This window comes from Camarhynchus parvulus, chromosome 1A (genome assembly GCF_901933205.1).
Source record: "Camarhynchus parvulus chromosome 1A, STF_HiC, whole genome shotgun sequence".
NCBI classification, from domain to species: domain Eukaryota; kingdom Metazoa; phylum Chordata; class Aves; order Passeriformes; family Thraupidae; genus Camarhynchus; species Camarhynchus parvulus.
The window spans coordinates 32,754,019-32,774,781 of NC_044586.1; the positions used below are offsets into that span (position 1 = coordinate 32,754,019).

Here is a 20,763-nt window from a genome sequence, read left to right on the forward strand (position 1 = left end):
CTAGTTATCATCAAGTAAGTATTGCAAAGTTCTCTCCCTTTAAAACATAGCTTAGTGTCACCATATGGATTAAACAGCAAAATGGCTTCTGAAAGCTTCTGTATTACATATCATAATCACACCTCTGAGAGCAGCGGTAATTTAGGACCCTTGCTACCCAAGAAATACCCTTATTAAAGGTGTTTCCTGTTGTGCTGTGGGTGATGGGAGTCCTACTGTCATGTATCCTTGATCCTAGCAGATAAAGGCAGTGAAAACACTGCTGGCATGGACAATGCATTACTATCAGGGGTTGGGCAAATGGAAGCAAACTACTTTTACCACCAGTAAATTTTAGAGACAATTTTACTAGTTAAATAAAGGGCCTTGTTCTGCATTTGAAGAAAGCAAATGGAAGGAGAAAATCAGCAGTATTTCAGCACAGGTCCGGTTATCATGGTCCATGTGGAATAATTCCATGGCCCATGTCAGACAGAGGACTGTATTTTCAGCATTTTGCTCCCAACATAACTAACAGGACCTAGAATGGCTGGCAAAAAGAAAACATAACTTTGAATGAATGATTCACTTTTTTTTTTCCTTCACAGAGAAAAATGCGGCCTTGATGTTCCTTCATTTACCTTTATGCACCTCTAAATTTCAAGATGAATAAACATGATCAAAACACCAGTTTCTTATGCAAACACTTAAAAGTGCAAACGAACAATGTATTTTCCAATATTACTTTGACTTGGAGATATATTTATTTAAAAGTAATCTATAGCACATTATCTAAAAATAAGGGGGTCAGTTCTCCTTTAAACCAACCCACAAGCCAAAAGGCATGCCAGTCATATAAGTAGGTTAAGAGTGACCATAGGATTTTCCAAAAATCTTTTGAATTCAGATGATCAAATGAAACAGGGATGAATATTCCTCAACATAAACATGGAATTATTGCAACTGCATTGAAGTGAGTGTAGCAAAAGCTCATTGTGTGTTTTTAAAATAATAACACTTACAAAGATGCTCCTAGATTTTAGACAATTATATGAAACCATTAAGCATAGTTTCATGTAACTATTACTTCAGACTAATAACTGCCCCTATCTTTTCAATATCTGAAATCATTCATCCACCAAAAGCTGGGTTCATTGCTTCCACAGAAACTGGACTTTTGGTAAATAGAACTTAATTTACCTCACATCTCTGGAGTTGATAATGATAATAAGGACAGTCCTTTCCTGAAAGAAGCAATGCATACATGGACAAAGAGCAATATAAAGTGAGGATGAGAATATAATAATATTCCTGATATTTTCCTTTGCTATGTAAAGTGGAAAACGCAATCTTGCAAAAACATGAAGACATAGGCTGAAGTTATCAAGCCCACTGTATCTCATTCTCTTTTGTTTATTTTACACTGCTGAAACTGACTATAACTTCTATGAGGGAAATTACAGGAAGCCTTACATTCCCCATTTTCCTACCTGCCCTTGGTGATGAGGTTATCTTGGGAAAGGCCATAATAGCATATCCTTGAGCTACATCTAACTCTTTCAGAGCTGCTAAGGAATAAAACAAATTATTCCAAGCTAAGAAACAACTAGGGAGCTCCATGACAGGCTGGGCCAAGCTGATATGGGTCTTACAAATTAGTTTCTACAAAGGCTAGGCATATAAGAAAATCTGATATGTGATGCACTGTTTCACACCTTAAAACCACAACTACTGATTATGATAATTTCAAATAACTGGAAGTCTTGGAGGGCTTAAGTGGATTTCAGTGCACTTTCATAGCACTCAAAACTACACATTATTTTAAAGCAAACTAGAGAAAGCCAGTCATGTAAGTAAAAAACCACTTCCACTCAGCTAATCTTAAAATGCAGTTATTACTGCTGATCAGACCACTGTTTATTTCTATATTTCTGCATTTTTATGCCTTCCTTGCTGTGTCCTTCAGATTAAGCAGAAGAAAGTTATAAATTTGCAATGCTCAAAAGCAATTAAGGGTTTGAAAGAACTACTGGTGATGTGTCCACTTGGAAAATTTTACAACTAAAGCAGTAATATTTTCAATAAACCCCAGAAGATGGTTTTATTTTAAAGTATAAGTACCTGCATGATCATTTTAATCCCTCTGAATTCCTGTAAGGTACAAGTGTCCTCCCATATAGGGAGCTACACTGCTACGACAGTAGAATTAGACTTTTCTGAAGACTGCTAGTGCAAAACCATCAAAAGGCCTAAGAGAGATGCAAAATAATTTCCTTCTGAAAAAAAATATTTTGCTTGCTTTTACTGAGTCTGTTTTCTGGTTGTTACAATGCAACACAATCTCATTGAACGATACAGAATTTGGCTAGACTAAACTGTGACACTGCACTCCAGGAGCTCTCAGGGAGCTCTGTGTTGATGCTGAACCATCACTCAGTGGGCAGCCTGAAAACTGTGGGCAAAGTCTGAGCATCCCTGGAGGGACAGGAGGGCAAAAATAGCAGACACCTTGCAGATTTGCTGTCTCCATGAAAGGTGACCTTTTTTTGGAGGCAGTGAAGGGCTATTTTCCATCAAAGAAAATGTAGATGTACCCTGAGATTTTGTCCTCATTTTTTGTGTTCTTTCCAGCTGTTCCTTCCTAAAACTGGATGTCCCAAAGTCTCAAGTATAATGGGATATCTACTTTCTAAAACTTATATGTAACATTTTCATTCTCAAAATGCTTTTTCCCAGCATGGCACTACAGCTCTGTACACATGTACTGCAAGATAGCCTCACTATTTTTCATTTTGTATCTATGCAAATATATCCTGCCCTGTATATCCCTTCAGACTAATCAGCCTTTGGTCACTCATATTCAGTAACTCCTTACCAACTAGCACTTTTCCCCCCTATTTTCTTATGAGAGTGTTATTAGGAATAGCACTTAAAGCTTTAGTAAATTCAGGATTTTTATTGCATTTACTATTTTTCTGCCATTCAGAGAGTATATTTTCCTGCAAATGAATTAAATTAGCCTTTATTATTTAAAAGGCTGTTAATGACTAATCTCATGTTATTTGTTACTTAACCTATTTTGTTTAATGTTTTCTGTATTTTTCCAGGCAAACTGGCCCTCCCATAATGTCCTTGCTCTCCATCCCTGCTCTCCTCCTCACTCTTTCCTCAGCAGAGAGCCTTTGAAAACTTTTCTCCAATTCTAATGACTGCAGGGTTTCAGGCTCTGTCTGAAGCAGGGAAATAAAAAGTTCATCAGGACCAGTAAACTGAAGATAACTTCAACCTTTTCATTTCCTCTTAGTATGCTTTCCATTACTGATACTTATCCACCAAATTACAGCTAATGCTTCAATGAAATAAATCTGATTTTTTTATATCATCTATCATTAGCTATCTCCTCTCTTTCAGTTTTTTCCTGCATTTTCTCTGCACAGACTTTATGTTGTTTGCTAGTTGTACCTCATGGTGCACTTTGGGCTTTCTGATTTTGTCCCTACATTATATTAGTACATTTGATTGTAAGGACTGCTGATTCAGCCTTTTGCAAGCTCTAGGGTGACTGAATAAAAAGAAAAAACCTCCTTGCAGATAATTTTTTATGTTATGCCATGCTATAATTAGTATAATGAAAGGCATTTCAAATATGAGATTACAAAGAAAAAAGGACATAATGTGCTGCCAAGCATATCTGTCTCCAACATTGCAAATCAATGCTTTTGTTGTGAAAAAATACTTTGCTACAAGTAAGTTTTCATGTATAAAAGAGTTTAGAAACTCAGCACTTGTATCAGACCTTTCAGAAAAATCGAACTGCAAAAACCCTGTTGGGGCTATAATTCAAGAAATGACACCATTTACTCTAGGTACATATATTTGTTTTGAGGCCAGATCAACATGAACAATGGCTCACTGGACTCAATCATAATATTCCCATATGGACTAATCTGATACTTAAAAATATTGCCAACGGCAAAGTATTTGGAACCACTGAAATTAAGTCACTGAACAAATACATAAAGTATTAGCAGTGGGGGTTGCTCAGAAACTTCTGCCAAGCCATTAATTTTTGAAACGTGATTTTTAAGATCCTGTGTATCGATATAATTTCTGGCATGAATTCATACTGGTCCACATCATTCTACTGACCTCATCATCTATATATGTGGCAGTGAAGGATTCTGTAAGCTTAGTATTAATAACTGACCTTTTAAGAAATATTGTCACATTCAGTTCATAGAACACAAATTCAAATATCTATTTAAAAATTAAAGGCAAAGTGCAAACTACAAATTGCTAGTGTATCAGTGTATTTATAACTACTATATTGTCAACAATACTACATATTGTTAGTGTATGTTATTTGGTACATATATATGTTTTATAATTATTAAAATAATATATTAGTATATAATTGTAATTATATACTAATATATAATTTGTACATTAGTAAGAGGTGTGATTTTTAGCTGATATAGTAATACTTATGAATGCAACATAAGAAAATGAAATCTATGAAAAGTTTCCATCTAGATTTCCCAAGGTTTTGATTATGAGGTTTTTTTAAATGCTGGCTTACTGAAAGTGAATTTCTTCTATGCAAAGAATGGGTATTGAGCAATCTCTGAGTTTATATAATAAAGGGAGAAAAAACTCTACATTGTATGTTAAAGGTCTTTTCTCCTTAAAATATTTGGGATGTTAAAAAATTAATTAAGTTTAAAATATTTTTGACTGATTCAGAAAAATTTCATTTTTTTAATCAAAGGCTAATGAAATATTTAATATTGATTTTATAGTACCCATGTGAGATAAGAGTTTCACTGTCAAATCCTCAAAATTTTCATGGGAAATGAAAGTTACTTAGTTCCTAGAAAAAATTATTTTATTTTCTCTCCTGCCAAAGCCAAATAGGTGTTTAAAAAATTTTTTAAAAAAGGAAAAAAAAAAAACCAACAAAAAAAAAATCTTGGTTCAACTGTGCCAGGCTGGTCGCACCTTTTATAATGTAACTTAAATGGTAAAATGTCTGCATATCAACAAATTATTTAATAGAGCAAACAGAAAAACATTTTCTTGCATTTCTTTGTCTGTTCTGGGCACTTGCCAGGACTGATCATATAACAAGAATCTCATCTTGTAAACTGTCTCCCTGCCAGCGAAGCTGCACTTCAGTAAGGATCTGTGTAATGATTACCACGTAAGAAGAAACTTGTCAAGACTGAGTATTTTAAGGCAAGACTGGTCAGCTGAAGATCAGGACACACCAGCTCTGCCTGTGCTTTCAGCTAATGGGAAGAGAAAAGCAGGGGTCCCCCAGCTGGAGGTTTGCTTGCTTTGGAACTGCCAAATGCTGGGACAGCAGATGGATCCTGCTGCAGGAATCATTATGTGCCTCTTGGCTGTTTACACTTGCTTTTAGTTAGACAATTTCCTGCCTTTTCTCTCATTGTCTCCAGAACAAGGGAACCCCCAAAAAATTCTCAAGGTAAAAAAAGTGCTTGTAAAACCTTAAAAGGCAGTTGATTCCACATTACAATGCCTTTCAGCTCTCTTTTCTTCCTTCCTTTTATTACATAAAGGACGAAGTTGCTAATTAAACAGCGTCCCTTTAGCAAAAAAGGTGGAGGGTTTATTTTTTTGGCTCCTGTCCTTTTGCCTCTCACTTATTTTGTGGTTACTATATCTATAGGCAAGCTCACCTTTCCGAAAGAGTAGATCTGACGCTTCCAGTCCTCATGAGCAGGCTCTGAACCTCCTGAGTGCTTGTTGTCAGTCCAGAGAGAGAGCCATGATGGCTAAGAGGGAGGTCAATAGACTCGGAACTGGTGTGAAGGCTAGTCATGGACTGGTAACTTGGTGTGTCCTTACTGCCCGCTGAAGAGCTGCTCAGGTTTGCAGCCCACACAAGACCACCTGATGTGAAAGAGTGCACTGAGGCAGGACTGGAAGCCAGGGAGTGACTTAAGCTTACAACATCTGCATTTAAGTCCGAAGGTTTACTGAAGAGGGGGCTGCTGCTACCACTTTGCCCACCTGCACTGCCCATGCTGCCTGTGCCCGAGGATGGCGATTCCAGGCTGCCTTGCCGTGCCAATGTGGTACTAGGGCTGGGCATTGCCGATGTGGGTTTCACACCTTCAGTACTGGGTGCAGAGGCAGCTTTACCACTTGCCTTGGCACCAAACAACCTAAATGTAAAACAAATAGCTTTAGAGAAACTGATAGCCGCATTAAACATTCATGGCGCAACATCCCAAGAGCCAAACTACACATTTTTAATTACTGCTACGAAAATCACGCCTACCTAGTTGATCAATCACAGCACAAATTTAAATTCACTTAACCATATCACAGTAATTGTGGTTTGTTTCTTTAGTAATCGCTCTTACTCACTCCTATTCAGATGTGCTCTTTGCACAGACCCTCCCAGAGAGAGGTAAAATAATCACATTTTTGTCTTCTTAGTTCATAAACAGATTACACTTTCACCCAAATTCAGTAATTATGCATTCCCAAGTCATTAGTTTTTAAACTCCTCACCTCTCAAATCTGCTTAAATGATTGCAACAAACACTTGCAAAATCCTAACGCCTTCATAGTTTAATAAACATCTAGTATTTGTGCAAAATTCCCCTCTTGTTGTTTTTTTGCACAGATGGTCATGTGGTCATCAGTCATGTAGTAACCACTCAGAATAAACTGCACCATGGCTAAATGGGCTCAGTTTGTGAGGGCAGGAATGATAAAATTGTATGTCACATAATATCTTCCAGCAATTCTAGATATGAAAATTCTATAGTGATGATGAAAAAATAGACTTCTAGTCCTCTAAAATTTGAACCAGAAGGTCATGCAATGTTTTAATGTATTTCTGGAAATATTTTAAGCTGCAGTTAATGTACAGCTTATAAATTAAAAGTAAAAAAATGCAAAAGTTATCATGATGTAAAGTAAGCATGTCTAGCAAGATAAGAACCCCTTTTACATTTTACCAAGCCCAGAAAACTAAGCTGCAGCTCCCCAGCTGCCTGGAGATGATGTTTTGGTAACCAAGCACAAGAGGGCACTATTGGCTTTTTCTCCAGCAGTGAAAGTGTTCCATCCCAATTCACGGAGCACTCATCCAGATTTATACTTCCAGAAATGTTACAATAGAGCATTTACAATTGAAATTTAGCCTTGCCAATGCTTGTGTCAAAAAATGGAACGAAGCTGCTAAGATAATGAAGTGTTTGTAGATGGAGCTGCCAACAACAGGAAAGCAAATCTAACTCTATAATTTAAAGAGCTCTTCAGTTCTCCATCCAGAATGTGGCAATGCCTGTTCCATTAAGAGAATGTGCCTGAACACAGGGTCCTTCTTTCCTTTGGGAGTTTACTGCAGTATTGAGAAGAAACTGCACATGTGGCTGAACTCAGAATCATAGAACATCTTGTGTAGGAAGGGGCCCATAAGGATCAGTGATTCCACCTTCTAAACTTCGAACTATGGTTATGGGGATGTACCTAAAATGCTTAACCTCAGGGAGCAGCCATTTCAGGTCTGGGAAGGTCTTCAAATCTCAAAGAAATCATTGTGTTGTATGAAAAAAATACTGCCCTTTTATTTTCCTGTACTTGACTTGTTTGTGGCAAAATATTCCCTGAAAAGGCTTTTTGCACAGTACTTCAACATACTGAAAATCCCTGCTTTATATATTGCAACTTCAGGGAATCATAGAAATGCACTAACCTTCGAAACGTGGGGGAAGCAATATCTGGGTATTTGGATCCTGGCTGTCTAAGTCCCGGTGTGCCAGAGGCACTTGCCGAAGTTGGGCTGGACTTAGGGGAGCTGGACAGTGAGACGCTTTCAGAATCTGACACAGCCACTTTCTCTTTTTCCTTGTCCGTCTGGTTGATGGTGACAGGGCTGGACCTCCCGGACCCGATCTTGCTCGGCTCTCGCAGTTTGGTGGCAGCAGCACCCGCAGACTTGCTGCTCACGTTGGAGTCGATGCTGCTGGTGCTGGAGCGGTGGCCGCCGCGGCCGGGGATCCCGCTGCCGCTGGATTTCGAGGGGCGAGGCAGACTCCGGTACTGCAGAGTTGTCTTTGAGCTCACATGCAGGACGCCGTCGTCCTGGTTTTGGGAACCGTCTAAGCTCGTCTTCCTCCCTGCGTTGGATTTCCCACTGATGGCTGAGGATTTTGGCATTTTTCCTAGCGTTGCTGATCCGCTTGTGATCGTTGCTCCACTTGTGGTGATTATGGTAGAAGAACCCAACCCAGACTTCTTGAATCCAAATGACCCTGTAGCAGTTGATCTGCCAATGCCAGAGGGAGGCTTTTTCCCTTCATCACCACTGCTTTTCCCTGCATCTGATGGAGATCTCTGTATGGAGGCTCCTTTCAGCGGAGTTTTCACTTTTTCCGAAGCTTTTGCATCATCGGTTTTTCCTAAGTAAAAGAATATTTGAAAAGGTCACTTGTGTTTAAGCTGCAATGTCTAAATATCTAATTTCAACACTGTATGATTACACTTTCAAAATGAAAAATACACAAATAGAATTCCCCAAAGGGAACAGACCAGTTTGGTCTTTAGTCTCCCATCAGCTATCTGTAGGACACATTACAGGTAAGCTTTAAGTATTAAAAGCTTGAAATTCCCGTGAGAACTTCCACTTTCATAGACAGGTGGAAAATGTAGTTGTAGAAAATTATCTTGAATGAACCATAAGGAATCTTGACTGATTTTTTTTCTGTTAACAGTACTTCTATATGAAGGAAATAATACTTGAAAATAAAACATTACATGTAATAAACATCTCCTGAAGTATGATATCAATGATGTGTGTAGAAATTAGTGGTACTTATAGAGTCCTTTAGTTTTCACTGATTACATCTTTTTAGCATATGACTAAGTTTGTTCTGGTTAGTTACACAAAATTATCAGGGAGAGATTATGTTTTGGAATGAATCGTCTTGATCTGTAACAATATCAATTACACAAGTTAATTAGTCTTTGTTGTATCCTTGATGACTTCTCAAGATTTTTGATTTTTTTGCAAGGTTTTCTTCAGTCCTGTCTGGGCTTGTGACTATATAACATGTATTTATACTTTTCTTCCATATTTCCTAAAACTTTATTGTTACATGCAGAAAGGTCAAAGTAAGATGTTCTGCTTTACCAGAAAGTATCCTCTTCCTGTTTCACAAAGAGATAAAAATTGCCATTTCAATTCTAATTTATCTCTAAGCATCTACTGTATACCACTAATAACTCCTAAAACATACCAAAGTTTTTAATTTACTCTTGAAGTAATTATGGAAGCTTTGGAGGTGGATGACCTAATTCCTCTTAAGAAACTAAAATGTAATAAAGAGTGACACCTGCAAAGTACAACTAACTCCACTCATGTTTTTATCCAGCTCACACTTTATGCTACACAAACAGATGCACATGCCATGATACAGATCAGACTCCGACCCAGCAAACGTACAGCTCATTAGTAGCTAAGGCCTCAATTCTGCGTTTCACAGTGGCTGCCTGATCACCTTGAGCAAAACAGATCTAGAAAGCCTGGCTTGGTGTTCAGCAAACCTTTAAGTATCTCCATTTTTAATTGCTACTAGAGGGATATAATTTCTGTATCCATATGATCACCATGGCAGTGCTCCTCAGGGATCTCTCGGACCAGAGACTGATCAATCTTTAGCAGCTCCAAATTGCAAAGAAACAAAAGGGGTTCACAAAGGGCAGGAACTTATTCTGAGGAGATCTTTGTTAGTTGCCCTTACCACTAGGGGTTGAAGCATGCACTGTTGTCTCAGGACATGAAAAAGCACCAGAAAATGTTCTACTGAGAATACACATTTCCTTAGTAAAATGATGGATTAGGATTAGATGCTTTTAATAATTATCTCTTTCATCAGCTTTGTATTTTTTCCTTCAAAACTAGATTGCAGAAGTGGTTACTACTTCTGAGAGGCTTTCCAAAATTAGGCAGGAGGGCATTTAGCACTGAAAGTGCGTAAAAAGACTTTTTGTTTTACCATTTTTTATCACTTAACAGTGGCCTGTAGAACATTCATAGTATGTGGAATGGGATAATTCAGCTTTAGTTCAGAAATAACTAAAAATATCATTTGGAGTCCCCGCCCTTGAATATTAAATCTTTTTGATTCAGCTTCTAGTATTTGGCCATTTCTATCCACATGATGAATTATCAAAGGTAAATTTTTCTAGAGAATAAGGATAAGGCACAGATGAGTCCAAAAATACTTCTAAGAATTAGCAGGCATTGACATACACAGATGACAGCACAACAAAATGCAATCACAATTTTTGTTATGGATGCACCCATGTGTACTTAAGAAATTATTATTATACATGTAGCAAACTAACAGAAATGAAAATGTTATTTTAATATTAAAATCTGAGCTTGCAGCCATTTATGGGAGAAGCAAACAATATGCATATAATATGTACACATCTATAACATCCATCAATTATTTTAAGACCACTGTAATCTGAACTACAGAAGTTTCCTACCTGGGGTCTTGAGTGCACTTGTTCCTGCTTTGTGCCTGGACTGAGTTGTTCCTACTTGTGCAGTCATGCCTCTCCTCCAAGATCCAGTCTGTGATACAGACAGAGATGTTTTCTGCCCCCCCTTCTCTGACTCTTCAGACAGCCCCGAGGGAAGGCCTTTCCACTTGCCACTGCTGTCTACGCTGCTGTCAAAGTCTTCCTCTGGCTTCTTCAGCTCTTCAGTGCTGCCCCAAGTTTCACTGTCTGTAACTGAGCGCTTCTCTGAGTCTGTCTTCAGCTACAAGAGATTCGTGTGAGAAATGGTCAATCCCAGCATCTCTGTTATTTGCTGATTTCTTAAATCATAGTAGGGGAGGAGAATTTGACCTATTTGCAGCAAGGGCCACAGAAAATTTCCTTCTAAAACATTAGTATACTGATTTCAAAAGTTTAAAAACATACAAAATATAGCCATTTGGGGATGACCTTTCTCTTTTATTTGGAAAATATTTAATCCCTTTCCTTTATAGATAAACTATTATAAAGTGAAAGTGGTGATACCCTATTGTTCCTCAATTCAGTCTGAATTTCAGAAGTGAATCACTGTGCTGAGAGGTTTAACTAAATTCCTGTTAAGCAAATTCCTGAATATACTACTAAAATCACCTCAGTCTGGCTTCTTGCCTTTTCTTACCCAAGACTTCCAGTGACTGGATTAGGAATATTTCTCCAGCAGAGCAGAGTATGCTCTGCCACCAGTGAGCAAAGATAGCATCTTCCCCAAAAATATTTGTACTACAGCTGATGGCTTTTCTACTGGCCTGTCTCCACAGAAATGAATTCTGTCCAACAAGAAACTCTCTCTAGCTATATCAGCCAACAGAGCAGAAGAGAGGCTTATGCCAGCACTACTCATCCGTGGTGTGAAGGCAACCAGCTGGGCTCATGCTCCCTCTGAAACTCAGACCCACGTGGAGGATACATCAGTGAGGACCTAAATCCCCTGTGGCATCTGCTTTCCCTGAGGCATGCTGATAAGGGAGTGCTGAAGGAGCAGCCCAACAAGTCAATGTAGAAGCTGTAAAAATGGCTTAAATAGAAACAGAGATTGACCCTACCCTCTGTGTTTGACAAGACCGGTGTTCTTTGTGCTGACAGGCTGTTCAGGGTAACCCTTCCTTCTATGTTTTTCTGCAGCCTCCTGACCTCAGTCTGAAGCCTTATTTGCGCATCACCTCTCTCACCAATCCTGTCTGCCTCTGCCCCTCTTTAAACAGCAAAAATATGGTGCTGCTCTCAGGTATCACCAGCCTAAGAGGGGCTGCGAAATGGATCTCATTGAGGGACAGGCTATTTATTATCCTGGGCTGTCACAGCTCCTTCACCACAGAGACCCCTCTGTGGCTGTGTCCTAGGCACTGCTGCTATAAGGAGGATTAATACTGATTACGCGACAGACAGAATAATCAGTTCCTGTTTACATATTTGTCAGCTGAGGTATACAAAAGGCAAAAGCTCTCTAGATTTCCATAATTACATATGTGCTTTGGACGTGCTAGCACAGCCTATGGGTAAGGATTAACAAGAAAAAAGCCCATGTAAATATCTACGAAAATATTGCAGGGTCCTTTAAAAGCAAGTTTTCATTGAAGTTATTGTTACAACATGTGGAACATGTAACAACATGCTTACAGACATTTTATCATAAATGAATGTAAATGTATAGTCATACATTTTTAAAGCAAACTGCTTAGTTTAAAAAAAAGAGTAGTACAATACTTTCTAAAAGCCTCTCTTCACCATTATAATTCTTGTAATAAGAAAACAACAACAAAATATGTAATTTCTGTCTCAGTCTATAGCCAGACTTTACTGCTCCAGTCACTTAGAAAGACCGAAAAAGGGATCTCTGTGTTGCAGTATATCAAAGACCTGAAAAAAAGCTGTCAAAATGAGTATTCTGTTCATCTCAGCTTCTGACTGAGATTGCCAGTTAGCTTGGAATACAATGAGTTCTGCTTAATGTGCCTGGTAAAGGCATACCTGATAAAGGTATTTTCCTATTTTTCATAATATAAACAAACTCTGGAATGAAACCAAAATTTGAACATGCACTGCATCTTTGTTTATTGCTGAACAATTTGCAAATAAAACAGAGGCTTATTATAGAGTAGCTAGAACATGAGATTACCCAAATGAAAAAAAACCAAAACCACAGAGTTAAAAAGTCAGCCTGAGATTTTCCAATCCCGATGACTATGCAGTGGAACAAGCGAACCAGAACTAGCTGGCTATCATTGTTGATGTGAAAGGGAAGAGGCTGATCTCCAGTTAAAAACCATGGAAGTCCATGATGGAGTGGGAAAGGCAATGGTACGGGCTGAAGAACGTTGGCATTTGAGAGTGACTACCTTTGCGTGAATACAGCATTGGTCTGGTATCTGTCCTGTTGGAGATTAAAGTAATTTTCATTCCAAAAGTAACTATATTTCCCTGTTGTCTAGGGGAAATAACAAATATGTGTTTTTCTCCTGCTCACGGAGTCTGCTGAAATCTACACTGACAAAACAGACCTCTGAATTGCAGACACAGGCTGCCTGCAGGAGTCTAAATGGAATCAGAAGTGTCAGTCTTGTGTCCTGCATACTTGACATCAAATCACTGGAGGCAGCCACTCTTCCCCTGTGCTGAGTGCTCAGTCTCAAAGTTCCCTACTAGTGAACAGGAGATGACACGGCAGAGAATACTTTCCTATTGAGACAAACTTTTCTGGTTTTAATTTGTTTTTGGAGGGAACCAAGTCCTGCAAGGATTCTGTATTGATTTCTCTGTTACTTGCAATTTTGAGGGGAGCTGGGAAGAAATGCTTGGATACTTGCCACAAGAGCTTTACATACACAGACAAACACATACATGTATGATGTATATAGTTTGTGTCTGTATGGTATTAAGAACTCTATTTTGACACAATGCATTGTCACCTTGCATTGACACTTTCATCCCTGGATCTAAGCGGGGAGAAGACAATCTCTGCCATTTGAAAGGACAGTACACCCTATATATTTCTCCCCTAATGTGTTTCAGCTCATAAAAAGCAAAAAATATATTATTTTTTATTGTGTTATCTGTTGGAAGAGATGCTCCAAATGAGCTGAAGTGAGTAGAAATCCATGATCACAGATCCAATCATATTGTGTTTGCTTTGTGTTAGAGTGCAGCAGGGGCTGACACCTGGGCTGCTCCCCCAGGCTGGGCAGAGCTGGGTCTCACCAGCAGCACTTTCAGTAGTGACACATCTCCTGGGAGCAGGGAATTTGGAATGTCAGCTCACAGCTCAAGGTTGGGTCAATTGAGTCTATGGCTTCTTGCATTCAGGTGTAATAGAGGATTTTGTAAGATACGAATATCTCATTCATTTAGAGGCATTGATACCAAACTTTTCTATCCTGCATGGGGGTGCTGCAACAAATGGCAACAAAGCTACTCACCTGGGCATGAGTGTTCTTCCTTGAAGAGGCTGTTATGTTGGAATAAGAGCTGACAGATGAGGTGGTATTCAAATCATCTGTGCTGAGGTTGTCAAGGGTGTCACTGAGGCCACTGCTAACCGAGCTGCTGTCATCCCAGCTGCAGAGAAAGGAACACATCTACTTTACATACTGTGTTGCAACATGCAGAAGGCATCTCAAAATCAATAGATGTGATTACTTATTTTTCAAGTGATTTACCAGAAACTTTTCGGTAACACTTACTAAGGTTCAATTAATATTGTTCTTCAGACTTTTGAATTAATTATTCACTTGCAGTCAAGTGGTTGCTTGTTCAACTAATGAAAGATGCAGGTGTCCTTAAAAAAAATTACCATCCGATCTAAGCCATTAAAACAGTTTGTTTCATGCTTCATTGCAATCACATTCATTACACCGACAGGGAAATCCATTAAGCTTACCTGATATTGCTAGTCTCAAAAATTACTAATATCTTTGAGAAGACCTGATGAATTGCCAGGCTACATAAAAATAAAAGGAGTATCTTTTCTGCAGACTAATCCACTGTCAGCAAGAAGCCAGTATTTTCAAAAGTTTTATTTTCTTGTCTTCAGTATCTGTCTAGCTGGTGCAATGTCATCAAAATAGGAATCCCTGAGAACACAGTCAAAGGAGCTGACAGAGAATATATTATACATCTCTGAAGAAACAGTCTGTCAACTGTTTTGCTTTAGGAGATTGAGACAAAGGATGCAAATGAGAGAAAGGCTTCTCTTACAGAAATGTCATTACCAACTCTCACAAAAGCCTTGCTTTTGCACGAAAGGGAGGTTGAGGTGTATTTCTCAGACTTTTCTCTACAGAATTGCTTCTCTATGGCATTACATTTTGACTTTTACTTTATTGCCATATACAGCATTATACTGCCAGTATTTTGTGACATCTCCATTTGTTCATCTGGTTTTGGATTATTCACAGGCCAAAAGTTTGACAAAAAATTCACCTTATCTCATTCAAAGGGATTCATCTCCTATAATTTTAGCTATATAAAAGTTAGGTATCTCATTTCATTTAAGTTACCTAGCTGTCCTCTCTAACCAGTATTAAAAGCAGCCTTGCTTAAAATATCTTAGGCTTGTGGGATAAACTGTCCACTGAAGGTACCTCTTTTTTTGTCTTTTCCTCTCTTAGAGAGGAGAGGGTTGATCAAGCCTCTTCTAGATATGTAACTTCTAGTAAGACAAAGCTAGGTGTTTACATCTGCTGATAAAGTCCCAAACACAAGAAAGTGCATTTTATCCTTGTTTTGCTGTAGCCTGTGACGAATTTTAGAAAACAATATATAATTCAATCCCCTAGTCAAATTAAAGCTCAGTACTATTGACACTAGTCATTCAGAGCAAACAAGCAAAATATCTGTGAGTACTTATTTTAAATTTGGAGTTTTGGGAGACAGCAGCAGTGACAGGGAACTGCATGGAACAAAATGTGTGCTGCTGCATTGGAAAGTTCAGTGCACTAGTCTTGTATCATAGCAACTGCAGCAAGCATTACCTTTCTTTTGCCAAAGGTAGAAAATCACATTAGTGAGCCAGCTCAGTGACAAGATAAACATATTTCAGAGGGCAAGAGTTTATTACAGTGCTGCACTTTCCACCACTGAGCACAATGACTACAAATAAATATGTCTTCTGCTACATTTCCAGGTGATAAACACATGAATGATTTAATAATGAAATTATAATGTCATACATAATAGGCTGTCCACATTCATCTAAGAACCATCTCTGAAGCACTAGTCATCTAGGCCTTCTGTGTTTTTCACTGTCTAATGTGATGCATAATTTCACTGATGATAAAAAGCCATTAATTAAGCACTATGTACCACATGGGAATTTACCTTTAGAACAGTGTTAAGACTGAGAACCTTTAGGATGGATAAAAACATAAGTAATATAAATGTGATTAAATTGCAGAAAAAGTAGTATTACCTCATTAAAAGGTGCTCTTTAAAAAAAGAGAAAAAAATCATAAACCAAATCCAAAAGGATATATATTAGATACTTCCAGAAGGAACATGAGCTTTTAACTTATGACATTCATGTCAAGTAATACTTGACCGTTCATTTTTTGAGTATACCTAAGACCCTGGGGATAAAATTTCATCCTCTTTCCCCATGAGCCTTTGTTATTATACTCTATTTCAATTCTTCATACCTCATTTTATGCTCCTTTTTCTCTGCAGGAGAATTTACATTTTCTAAATTCTGGAATAGTTCAGCTGATTCACAAAATATAACTATGTCCTCTACAGCCAAAGTATTCAGGCAAATATTACTATGATCGTGTTTTGTTTTACACTCATCACACCTCAATGTGATAATCCACACCAGTGGATTATTAGCGGGTTCAGAGAATACTCATGGCCATCTTGTAAGTTTTATAGAAGATCATTCTAAAACCTCTACTACTGACCTTTCAGAGTCATCACTGTATTTGCCTGGATTTTTTGTTTTGTCTTATGATAGGTGCTTGAGATGTTTTATAAATTTGGAGTCTTTCATACACCAAAATTTCTGACAATATTCAGTATGCCTACAAAAACCAGGAATATTGGAACCTGCTTTCTTTCTGGCATATTCTAAGGACTGTTACAGAAACTGATGCCTACTTGACACAATGTTTTATACCAGCCTTTGAAAAGACATGGCAAAAACCAAAAACTCCAACAGAACAGACCATATCAGATACCCTCTTGGCAATGAAAATTGTTGTTTTTACGTATTTCAATGTATTATCCAGAGTTGTTTTAACTTGCTCATGCAGCTAAATTTTTGTATTTCAGTATTTACTGTTTCTACTTTTATATACCTCTTTCCCCAAATCTAGACAGTAGAGCTGCTATCAGACAAGATAATGTTTTTGATAATGAAAATGCCTTGTTTATAATTTGGAAAAAAATTCTTGATGATTCATATTAACGTATCCTTTAAACTAGTAAACTCATGACAAAAAATATCTGATAAAATTATTGTGCATCACTTTGAGACTGAAAACCCATTTGTGGGAGTCTGCAACAAACTCTAATTTTAGTTCTTGTTCCTCCTACCCTTCATCAAAACAATATTCATTTATACCTTAATATGCTGGCTGAGATTCATCTTTCATTTTTTATTTTATTTTTATTTATTTTTCTATTTTTCACACATTCTACGAAGTCTATAACAGGTCAGGTTAGCACTGCTGCTCATTAATGCATTACACCACTTTGCTATTAAAAACCACATTTTAAAACTACTTATAATATTGACAGAATTTACTTAATTTTTCTTGGTGTCAGACTCAGGCCGATTTCTTTAAAAGAAAATGTCAGCAAATGGTGGTCACCTATCTGGGAGACTGAAGCGAAGAGAAAAGCGCATTGTTTTGACAAGTTCTGGAAATTTTTCTTTGATTAACCCCTGGATCCCAAGAGGATCTTGTGAAGAACTTTGATATCCAGCAAGATAGTCAGCAAGATATAATCTTCTCATTAGGAATACGAATTTGGCTATTTATAAGAGAAATCTTAAATCTGGATAATTCTAAAGTATCTTCAAAATCCTGAAAAATCATACTGCTTGCATGTACCTGACAGATTTTTATTTTCAGTAGCTCAGCTCATTCTGCTTTGTCTGGGTTCAAATCAGCAAACAGAGAACAAGCAAACAGCCCAGCAGTCACTGCTCTCATTGTGAATGCATATAACACCACAGTGTTTGATAACACAATCACAATTTTTTCTCCAGAAATGATTAATTAATTTAATGCTTGTAAGAAGTCTGCTTTGGGGATGAATCTGGATTTTGCATTAAGGAAAGATGCCTTCTGTCTGCATTCAAAGAAATTGAAAGCTCTCTAACAGAAGGGACTATATGAAGCATGATTGAAGCCCTTGGTGTACCAGACTCCCTGAAATCTGCAAGGTGACTGCTTTATCCAACATTTTAAAATAAATCAGATGCCAATAAAGAGCTTCTAATTTACTTTAGTGGTTCACAGTCGACTTACAAAGATGCAATGCATGGAAATATGTGCTTTGAACCAACATTTTGCTGCAGAGATACATCAAAATTTAGGTTTCTATAAACTCAAATTGCATGTCAAAAGCCAGCACCTCTTTTTCAGCCTTACTATTGTTGTACCTCAGCGTTACATCTGTAAACCAGAGACAAATACATAAAAAAATGGTTAAAATGATGGCCACTGTGTTACAGCTTTCATCCAAAAACATACTTCATGCCCTCTGACTTTGCTCAGACTCTTTGTAGTAACTTTGCCGGTATACTTTCTGCTTAGATCTATGTTTTTCTTTCATGTACTAGTTACGCCAATGAGATAATTTTGCACTAGCTAAAGTTCATCCCCTAATTCTAGCTTGCACCTATCAAATCTGAACAATTCTTGCCTGTTTTGATGCAAGACATTGTCACTAACTGGCAAAGGTGGCTATGAATATTGCACACATTCCAGTTCTTCTCAAATTGCTCAAAATGCTTCAAGCAACATTTCAACTCCTTGACCACATCAAATACTCCATAAAGTTGAGAAATCCACAACTTGCTATCTACAGAGTTGGTTAGTCTCCACTATTACTCTTTGTCTCACTTTCATTAGTGTGTGCTAGTAACTGATAAGATCTCCCCATAATAATCCCCTCATTGACCTCCCTACCACATAATGTTCTGCAAATAGCAAGGCGTCTGAAGGCAAAACACGGTGCTTAACATCAGTATGTAGAGCCGAACAAAGATTAGAAACACATCCCAACAAGTATCCTGAAATGGAAAGATAAATTCCACTCAGCTGTGCTCATGAAACTTTTTCATTTGCTTTTTTCCACAAGTATCTGGGCCTTTTTTTTTGAGTTCACACACTGAAGTATATGAACAAAGTGAGGAATATTCTATGCAAAATAAGACATTATTTCATATATCAGGCAGGCAAGCAATAGCGCTTTAGGGCAAATATGCAATTTGACTTTTGCCTACATAATGAGGACCCGCAGACAATATGCAACACATTTTTCTAGATTTTTGCATGATGCCTGAAAGTAAAAATGCACTGGATTAGGAGAGCAATGAATTATGAAGGTATGTGATGAGAGGAAGTGGTATCAACAGTCTGTATTAGTTCCATGGATACCTAAAATATTCTCCTTTCAAAGTACTTGTTTCAGAAAATCAAAGGACTCTAGCTGCAGACAAGACATGACAGAGCACTTAGACACGATCTTGTTTCATCCCACCCTTCCTGTTTCCACTTTCAGCATTTTCCTACAAGCCCTTAAACTTGCCAGCTTATTGAAGTTCATCACACTGTTAAGCTGGGTCAGTGCCTGGAATTTGTTTGAATATTGGCATACTTCATTAATTTCTGAGACCACCTCCGGCCAAAGTGCCTCAGTATGCAAATAAAGAAGCTTTTCACAAGAAAATCATCAGACACAGCAAGACTCCAATCAATGTGCTATCATGAATGCCAGAAAATTATGGTTCCGTCAATGTACCCAGTCCTTGCACAATTTGACAAATTGTTTGCATTCTCTTCTTTGGTTCACTACCCATTTTTGTAAGCAGAAGCAGGGGCTACAGCTTTCAAACATACAGCTCTAGAAAACAAAATCAAAATCTTTCCTCTTAAAGAATTCATTTAATCAGAATAACTGTTCTCTCTGGGAGGTTTGTAGCTGAATGAAAAGTAGCATTGTATTTGTCACATATTTTGTACTGCACACGAAGAGCCTTAGACCACAGCAGTAGACACACATACTTGATTAAGAATGAGAAACCCTTAGTCACATTCCTGCTAATGCCAATGGAATTCACATACCCCCAGAGACTTTTGTATGGGTTTTGGTTCAAGGAATCTGAACATATTTAGCAAAACAACCTTTACTTGGTTTTTATAGTAACTTTGGGCTTTCAAACTGTGAAGCCTTTTTAAACACTTCTAAATCCCTCATTGCCATGGCAGGCACATGCAGGGTGGAGCCCAACTGTATTTCTCCTGCTGGGGAGAATGGTCTTAGAGGACAAATAAGACAACTGAGATCATGACACAAGAGCAACATTCAGAGCTAAACCAAAACTTGACTTCTGAATGTTTGAGGATCTACAAATCCATACTAAGAGCAGATCAGTGGTGAGCAGTAAGGTGTTACCCCTTTCTTTGCCTGCACACAGGTCATTTTTTTATGTCAATGAATCCATAGAGGATGCAGGTCTCCCTGTCCCTCTCTTAGAGCCACTGGATGTCATTGCACAATTTTTCATAGAAACACCAGATGTATGGGAAACACCAGGAATTTCTTGATTAGTATAGCACACTTCCATGTTTGCCAAATAAGATGCTAGTACAGCGGTTTACTGCAGTGGATAGGACATTGACATCCTCAGTTACACTGGATACTTACTTAAATTATGGTGTTCTAAAAATACAAAATCCCTAGATTTAGGTGCCTGTGAGGTGAACAGCTAGGGTAGTGTAAGACATTCGGTGTCAGTGATGTGCGAGGCATCTACGTTAAATGTGTGTTAGGAAATAAAAGGTCTACATTTAATCCCCAAGGTAGTCAACAGTCAAAGGCATCCAAAGGGTAAGCAGGAAAGACTGGAGAGGTAACAGCAAAGGACCTAAACTATATGCCCACAGCAGAAAGTTTGAACTTAGTACACCTGTACTTTACTCACACAAGTTAAGCCCTGCAAGTGGAATATAGTGTTTAAGCTACTTTTACACA

At 38.0% G+C, this 20,763-nt stretch overlaps 1 protein-coding gene across 10 annotated transcripts in view; it reads right to left on the reverse strand.

Annotated features, from left to right (window-relative positions):
- NAV3 (neuron navigator 3) overlaps nt 1-20,763 on the reverse strand; it is a 507,938-nt gene that overhangs the window by 51,704 nt on the left and 435,471 nt on the right. For 8 of the 10 annotated variants that reach the window (XM_030959546.1, XM_030959547.1, XM_030959548.1 and 5 more), the window contains 4 exons: nt 13,983-14,121; nt 10,516-10,792; nt 7,715-8,420; nt 5,682-6,170 (listed from right to left, as the gene is read on the reverse strand). In XM_030959546.1, coding sequence (XP_030815406.1) covers nt 5,682-6,170; nt 7,715-8,420; nt 10,516-10,792; nt 13,983-14,121 — 1,611 coding nt within the window. The remainder of the gene's footprint in view (nt 1-5,681; nt 6,171-7,714; nt 8,421-10,515; nt 10,793-13,982; nt 14,122-20,763) is intronic. The other 2 variants (XM_030959550.1, XM_030959549.1) reach the window with 1 other exon arrangement.